The sequence below is a fragment of the Fulmarus glacialis genome, unplaced genomic scaffold (assembly GCF_000690835.1).
Source record: "Fulmarus glacialis isolate BGI_N327 unplaced genomic scaffold, ASM69083v1 scaffold29403, whole genome shotgun sequence".
NCBI classification, from domain to species: Eukaryota; Metazoa; Chordata; class Aves; order Procellariiformes; family Procellariidae; genus Fulmarus; species Fulmarus glacialis.
This window is the reverse complement of record NW_009201433.1, coordinates 2,740-11,222: the sequence shown is the minus strand read 5'-3', so window position 1 is coordinate 11,222 and position 8,483 is coordinate 2,740. Positions and strand designations below refer to the sequence as shown.

Below are 8,483 nucleotides of genomic sequence, written 5' to 3'. Positions count from 1 at the left end.
AAATAAATCAGAGTTTCTTGGTGCTCCAATCTCCAAACAGGTAAGGAATAATGACATCCAGTAGCTTGTCCTTTTTTTCCCCAAAAGAAAACTGCTCCTGGAAGAGATTGGTGCTTTGGTTGCGCGTTAATTAGTTGGTTTAGGGACTTAGGGCAGAGTTGATGTCTCTGCAGCCCTCCAGCTGGTTGGGGGCCGTTGGCGAATTCTGTATTAAGGTGCATATTATGGTGTACAGTGCCCTCCTGCTGAGACTCTGTTTTCCTTTTTCCCAGAGCTGCATTATAAAGCGTTATTGTGAGAAGAGGTTTGTTCCCAAATACCTGGCGACTATTGGTATTGACTACGGTGTCACAAAGTAAGTACCTTTGCGGTGAGGAGCTGCAAGTGCCTGGAGAGTGGGATGAGCCGCGTGGTCACAGCCGGCGGGCGTGGGTCTGCCAGGGCTTGGGCGAGGTGTCTACTGCGGGGGCCAGTGGTCTCCACAGGGCCAGAGGGAAGAGGTGCAGTGAGGCTATCTCACCTCCCGCTGCTCCTGAGCGGCCACACTGCCCTGAGCCAGGTGTGCTTGGCTCTGCCAAGGCTGCTTAGTTTCCACAGCATAATCTGCTGTGGAAATTTCTGCTTTAATAATAAGATAATCTGCATAATCAGCCTTCCTCTGGTAGTGTGGCTCCCCATTATCATGTTACATCCAGAGCTGGTGCTGTGCTCCTTGTCTGACCGGCTCTAGAGGCAGTTTTCTGGTTCCGGCACTCGGAACCTCTTACTGATTATTCTCTCCCCAGTCACCCAGCTCTTCCTCTGCAGAGGGCTGGCAGAGATAAGGGGTGTTCCTGCGGGGGCAAGGGCTGAGCTAAAGCCTTCTCAAGCATTTCCCACCTCTCCTTTCAGAGTGCAGGTCAGAGACCGAGAGATCAAGGTGAACATCTTTGACATGGCGGGGCACCCCTTCTTCTACGAGGTAAGGCAGACCCGGCTCCGGGCAGCATGCTGCAGGGCTGCCCTCAGCCAGCCCATCTCAGAAGCGTTTGGCACCCGTCAGCTTTCCTCAGCTCTGCCTGAAATTGGGTTTGGGGGTGGCAAACTTGAAAATACATTTCTTATGAGCTTCCTTCACTACAGTACACCCCCTTCTTTCCTGCCACGGACACCTAATGCAGGCCAGCGCTGGAAACCCTCGCTGCCTCTCTGTGAGCAGTGAGTCCCTGCTGCTAGGGGTTGCTGAATCCAGGAGCCTGACGGAGGTAAGGCTGCCACAGCGCTATACTCTGAGGTCCAACAAGTACCGAGGCTGAGTACATAACCCCAGTAGGCACCTATACAAGACATATATACATGGCTGGCTGCGCAGATCAACACAAATGGAAACAGCCAGCACTGGCAAAGACAGCACCACTGGCCTCATCCTGGTCTCCCTGGCTGATCAGGAGAAGGAAAACAGTTATTAAAACTGGAACCTATAAAGCCACAAACAACTGATAGAATAACCCAACAACTTGCTCATAAATCAGGAGTGTAAGGTTTGGCTGTGCTACCCCTCATGTTGCTAGCCCTATTTCAAAGTGGCTCCTTGTGCTTACGAATCTGCCCATCCTGAGGTTAAATTTACTCAGACTGGGAGATCTTTGGAGCTTACCTTGGGCATTTGTAGCATACTGGCATCCTAATCCATGGCCAAAGTGCTGTAAAACACTTACAGTGGGACTAGATCCCTTCCAACTGAAATATTCTGTTCTGTTCTATTCTATTCTAAAATTATTTGCTATACAAGTAATAAACAGTACTATTTACAAAAAGGAGCTTGCACAATAAAAATTTAGGATTTGAACACATAGACTACAACTTCCGTTTTAGAGAGCTGGCACAAAGGAATAATTGTGCTCACTGCTAATCACATTTATTTTAAATTATAAACAAAGTAATAAAGTGGGCCCACAAGTGGAAGAAAAGAACATTAAATATTTATCCAGTATAATCCTATTGTTTTAACAGTTTTTAACAGCATACTAATTCTTAATTATAAATATACTGTTGATGCTTGGCAAAGCATCATCCTGTGACTAATAGAACTGTATAGAATGTTAGGAAAGAGCAGTTTATAACATGATAAATATTTACGTGACACAAAAAAGTGAAAATTAGTGAGGGCAAAAGAGTGAGACAACAACGAGGAATGTAACGGTTTATACTGGCCAGGTGACTGCCTGGCTATTGACTATTATTTATCTGGTTGCCAATAAGCCTCCCATTCCTCCCTTGCGTTCTCAGCATTTGCTTGTTGAAGTTTTGGCACAACAAGGATTTCTATGTTATTTGTCTCTGTGTGTAGAACTACAAGTCTACACACAAGGTTTGTAAGTCCTGATACAGTACAAGTAACCAGTGAAATGTAATTAATTAATAGCCTGGAATACAGCAGGAAGCAGGGAGATTGGGGGACAGAGCTGACAGCATAAAGAAATTGAGGGACAGAAGACTGTAAAGACTCTCATCTGATGCAGATGTGGTCAGTAAAGGTCTTTCTCTGCAGCACAGTTATCGCTTGCAGATGTATGAGCTGCTCATGTGTATTGACTTTCTGGCTATGCCACAGCTAATCCATATGAGACAATGGAGAAGAGAAAGACTCTGAGTCCTTGGAAAGTGTAATGGGCTTAAACTGTCAGTCTGGTGAATAAATATGTGGCAAATATTTATTGAAGATCGACAGGACAAGAAAACTGATGCTGCTTTACTGCTTTGTTTGGATTTGTATTTTCAGCATTTAATACTTGTAAATGTGTAGCATGTCTTTGATGTGTAATTGGTTTTATACTAAAATATAAGTAAACAGGAAAAGAAAAAAGGAAAAAAAAGCCAGGCACAAGTATAAATTGGGAGAGGTTTGGCTGGAGAGCAGCCCTGCGGAAAGGGATCTGGGGGTGCTGGTGGGCAGCAGGCTCAACAGGAGCCAGCAGTGTGCCCTGGCAGCCAGGAGGGCAAACTGCACCCTGGGGTGCACCAAACACAGCACGACCAGCCGGTCAAGAGAGGGGATTATCCCGCTGTATTCAGCGTTGGTGCGGCCTCACCTGGAGTACTGTGTGCAGTTCTGGGCCCCACAGTTTAAGAGGGATGTTAAGGTCCTTGAATGCATACAGAGGAGGGCAACAAAGCTGGTGGAAGGGCTGGAAGGAGTGTCCTACGGGGAGCGGTTGAGGACGTTGGGTTTGACTAGTTTGGAGAGAAGGAGGCTGAGGGGCGACCTCACTGCTCTCTGCAGCTTCCTGAGGAGGGGAAGCGGAGAGGGAGGTGCTGATCTCTTCTCCCTGGGATCCAGTGATAGGACACATGGGAATGATTCAAAGCTGCACCAGGGACGGTTCAGACTGGACATTAGGAAGCATTTCTTTACCGAGAGGGTGGTCAAACACTGGAACAGGCTTCCTGGAGAGGTGGTCAATGCCCCAAGCCTGCCAGTGTTTAAGAGGCATTTGGACAGTGCCCTTAATAACATGCTTCAACTTCTGGTGAGCCCTGGAGTGGTCAGACAGTTGGACTAGATGATCGTCTTAGGTCCCTTCCAACTGAAATATTCTATTCTATTCCATTATCTGTCCTGTAGCTGACCTTAGACCTTCATCCAGCAGCTGTCCTGGGGATCCTCGGTCTCCCCAGTTGCTGGCACTGGGCATACAAGCCCCAGAGGCTGCAGCCCCACTCCAGCTGCTGGTACAGACCCCCTTAAGCACACCCACACACACAGACAGACATCCCGCAGATCCCTGCTGCAGGGCTTAGGCATGCAGTCTGTCCAGTGGCTGGCCCTGGATCCTTGCTCTCCCCTGCTGCCTCATGCACAGGGACACACACGGATGTCTCAGTTGACTCCCAGACCTTCCAGTCTCCCCAGGAGTTGGTCTGACACCTTGTCTGCCGTTGTGCCTCTGTGTTCTTTTGAGTGGAGGTGAGTATTTCATGGGCTGATTGGTCTCCTCTGGCAGCACAGTGAGGGTATTATTTGGGTTCTCCCATCTGTCCTTTTTCTGTCATCTTCTGTTTGTGTGGAGATGAGATTTTTATCACAGAACCAAATAGGTGCCAGGTAAATGGCAATCACCCAAATCCGCCGGGCCATGTGCTTTCAGCCTGGCTGTTGTGGGTGCCAGCACCCTGCCTTTGTCCCCGCAGGTGAGGAATGAGTTTTACAAGGACACGCAGGGCGTCATCCTGGTCTACGACGTCGGACAAAAGGAGTCTTTCGACGCACTGGATGCGTGGCTGGCTGAGATGAAGCAAGAGCTGGGCCCCCACGGGAACATGGAGAACATCGTCTTCGTTGTCTGTGCGAACAAGGTGGGCTGTGGTGGGGAGCCAGGCTGCGGTGTGGTCCTGATCTCCGGCCCTCGCGGCTCGTTGTGTTCCCAGCATGTGCCCAAGCTGTTGAGCTCCAGCTGTAGTAAGGGAAATATTGTTACGTTGTAGGGAAGACTTTCTAAGAGCCAGACATGTGTGAGGAGCACTGGAGACCGCATTTCAACCGTGATTTTGAGAATGTGGTGGCCACACATCAGTCAGGAAGGGATTGAGTAGAGGTGACATTGTCTCTGGGCTAGACGAACTCTCAAAGGCCTTTTCACTTGCGTTTTCTGTGCTTTCTTTCCACACTGCCTTCATCCCTTCAGGATAAGCCCCTTACCCACTGTTAGACAATCAGCCTTGGAGCTGTGTTCCTCCAGTTGCTGCTGCAGATCCTGGCTGGGCTCTGATCACTGCCTTTTCTCCCGCTCTAGATTGACTGCACCAAGCACCGCAGCGTGGATGAAAGCGAGGGGCGGCTCTGGGCAGAGAGCCGGGGCTTTCTTTACTTTGAGACGTCGGCGCAAACAGGAGAAGGAATCAATGAGATGTTTCAGGTGAGGCGGAATGAAGGTGGTAAGGGCACAGACACAACATCGAGCCGGGTTTTGATGGCAGAATGTCCCCTGAATTGCCTGGATCTCACAAAACCTGTTGGCCCTCTGCCCCAGAGGTGTCTTCCCAGTGAAATGCCACCCTGAGAAAGCTGTAGCTGTTTAGCTCAGGATCAGTATTGGTCCTCCCAGTCCTGAGCTGGCCCTGGCATTGCATTACTCAAAGCCAATGATCCCTCTTGCTGCACTGGGAACACGATGCAGAGATGCCCATGTCACCTTTTCAGGTCTAGTACTGAAACTGAACTGAAGTGGGTTTGAGATAAATGTGGGGCCTGGCCTCCTCCTCAGTCTGTCCCATGCTCCTTGCAGGGACCAGAACCCCCCAGACTGGGGTATCCCAGCCCCCACGGCCCAGTCAGTGGGGAGCAAACATTCAGCAGTTGTGCAAATGCTCCCTCATGCTTCGGAGGATGAGCCCGCAGCCAGCGAGAGCAGTGGGGTCTCCTATGCACTGCCACCGCGTTTGGGCACCATTCCTTCCCACTAACTCCTCCCTGTGTCCGCAGACTTTTTACTCCGCTATCATCGACCTGTGTGACAACGGTGGGAAGCGTCCCCCCTCCAGCATGGGGGTCGGCTTCACCAAAGAGCAGGCAGATGCCATTCGCAGGATCCGCAACAGCAAGGACAGCTGGGACATGCTGGGGGTCAAACCCGGAGCCACAAGGTGAGGGAGACTTCAGCATTTGCCTGGCTGTCCCTAATCTTTCTGACTCGGCAGGCTGGTTGCATCTGTGATCTGTGACCTGCCTGCTGATAAGCTCACCTTGGTTTATATAGCGGCTGGGCACAAGTAGTTTGTATCTAGCCACAAAATTGAGGCAGTGCAAAAGAAACCCTCAGTCCTGAGCAACAAATTTCCCCTTTTAACAGCCAAGCCAGGCTGGAGGCAAGGGGGGAGTGATGAACATGAGAACTTCATCCCTGCCAGCTGCCTGGCCCTGCGTCCTGCCTCCAGGCTGAGCCATCTCTGGTCACTCACTTGCCAGACGTGTTTGGAGCGGCTCCAGCTTTACTTTCCTTGCTCTCCATGCCTGGAGAAGCTTTTAGGCTGCTGTAAGCTGCTGCCCACGGTATCAAAAAGGGACTGATGTTACAGCTCTTCCACCTGGAAATGGTATTGCCACAAGACAAGCTTTCTCTTGTCTTCCTTGGAGGACCTCTAGCCAGGTGGTCATTGCCTGTGTAAGAGGTTGGATATTGAATCTCCCAGTTCTGCTGTATGACTTGGGCAGCTAAAATAAGCTCCCAGAGCTATGCCTTGCTTCCTTCTCACTGAAACACGAGGACTACCCTTGTGTACTCCTTCTGGAGGGGCTGGAGAGTAGATTTTTGGATAACATGTATCACTCAGGACTCAAACATCCTCCCGTTGGCTCTCTGAAATGTAGGTATTGAGCCTAACCCCTCCTCCAGCCCCGTCTCGTCCACGGGGAGAGATCAGCAGCTCTGCAGGGCAGTTTGTGCTGTGATCACCAGCACAGATGGATTCACCTCCCTCAGGAGGTGCCCCCCTCTCTCCACGGCCTGCAGCTGGAGCCGAGATGTCTGCCTTGGACCAGACATCCAAGGCTTAAAGGGCTGAAGTGATGTGCAATGCCTTCGCCCGGAGTGCGTAGGCGGTTTGATGCGAAGCTGAGTCAGGGTGCGTGTGCCCCCACACTGTCTCCCGGCTTTCTGCTCTTGTGGTGCCAGAGACTCAGCACACCAAGGCACGTGTTGCAGGCACGTGTCTGGCATGATGGAAGCATTCGTGCTGTCACAGTCCTGTGGTGGAGAGGGTGTATCTGCCCCAGGAGAGTTTCATGCCACACCAAGAAGTGCCCTGTGTGCTTTTCTTCAGCTTTCTCCGTAGCATCACCTCCAAAGCCTGGAGGTCCTTGGTGCCAGCAAGGGAAGGGTTCAAAAGCGTCTGCACAGGGGTGTTTAGCACAGGGGGAACTCCTGGCCGTGCTGTGCTTTGCCAGCCGGGGCAAGGCTGAGCTGGGCTGTGTTGCATGCGTCCCCTCACTCTTGTCGTGTCTCCTAGGGACGAAGTGAATAAAGCCTATCGGAAGCTGGCTGTGCTGCTCCACCCCGATAAGTGTGTGGCTCCCGGCAGCGAGGACGCCTTCAAAGCGGTGGTGAACGCCCGGACCGCGCTTCTCAAAAACATCAAGTAGGGAACAGAGCCACTCAGAGCTGGAAACCTTCCCCTCCTCCCAGCTAGCTCCCAGGCAGCCGTACGGCCATGGGGCACCCCTCTCCTCCTCACGCTTACCGCTGGTGTGGACACAGACGCTCCCAGCACCAGCTGTGGAAGCAAGACTGCATCCGACCATAGTGCGCTTGCGATGTGATGGAAAGGGAGCAGAATGCTGAGGAGGGGAGAGGGACCCCAGAACCCTCTCTGCATCTGTGGCCCCAGGTCGAGGTTAGCATAAGTGCTGAAAGCGGTGAGGTCCCCACCTTCCTGGCTGTGTTACACCTCCCCTCCATGGTGGGGTTTGGATGCGTGGCTCTAACCTGTGGATGCAGCGAGGGCAGAGCAAGATCTGACCCAAAAGCTCCTGCACCTGAAAGCATTGGTGTTGTGGTTGGAGGATGCCCAGGAGGGGCAGTGGGTTGTCAGTCCTTCTGGGTTATCCTGGAGCTGCCTCTGCAAGGCTGCCTGTGCTGAAAGCTGTACAGGCACTGCCGAGCACCAGGGTGGTTCAGCTCCTTGGTCAAAGCTGACTCCTTCCAGCTGACACCCAGCGATGCTGCTTTTGGCAGTGAGGAAAAGGGCGGGTTGCTTGAGGAAACCTCTCTGGTACTGCAGAGAGAAGCTGGCTCCAAGAGTGTCTCAGTCTTCCCCAGCCTACCCCCTTCCTCCTCAAGCTGTCATGGTGCCAAGAACAGTCCCTTTGGCAGGACTAGGGCTCTCCCCCAGGTACCCACCTCCTCATCACAGCACAGAGCCTCCTACCACCGCCTCCGTCCATCTCCCTGAGCTCAACTCGTCAGGAAGAGGCCCTAAGGCTGCAGGCCCTCAAGCCACGTTCTTCCTCTCTCCCAGCCCTCTGCTCACGCCGCCCTGGCGAGCTCTGGATAGGTGCCACCAGCCTCTGTGGGGGACTGTCCTCGACTGTGGGTGGCCCTGGCTATTTACAGAGAGGAGGAGGAGGGTGCTGACCCAAAGAGGAGGCAGTTCAGCCCCCAGCATGGCTGCTTGTCAGCTCTGCCCTCCCTCCCCTCGGCCAGCCTCATCTCTCGAGCTTCGCCTGCACCGCGGAGCTACGTGGGTGCCTGGGATCTGCCTGTTCGCCTGGCCCTGCGGTGCTCTCGGGTTAGGTAAGCAGTGAAGGGGGCATGTTCTTCCCCAATCCTCTTTTCTCACAGCAGCAATGCGTCACCCTGCTTTGCTGGTTGTGTTACGGGTTGCTGATCAGCAGGTGGGTGCGGGTTGCTCCCACCAAGTCACAGCTGCTGTTTTCTTTGAATAGTCTTGTTGATTTAGAGGGGAGTGTTGCTGGTCACCCCAAGAAGTGCTTGCAGAGGCTTGGGATC

The 8,483-nt window shown here is 52.4% G+C and overlaps 1 protein-coding gene across 1 annotated transcript; it reads left to right on the top strand.

Moving 5' to 3' along the window:
- Positions 1-272: 272 nt before the first annotated feature.
- On the top strand, positions 273-7,117 carry DNAJC27 (DnaJ (Hsp40) homolog, subfamily C, member 27; the record flags this gene model as incomplete). The annotated part of the gene is made up of 6 exons (XM_009573951.1): positions 273-355; positions 892-961; positions 4,171-4,335; positions 4,773-4,895; positions 5,462-5,622; positions 6,985-7,117. Coding segments are annotated over 6 exons (735 nt in total), but the record flags the coding sequence as incomplete, so codon positions are not given.
- Between the last annotated feature and the right edge of the window lie 1,366 nt (positions 7,118-8,483).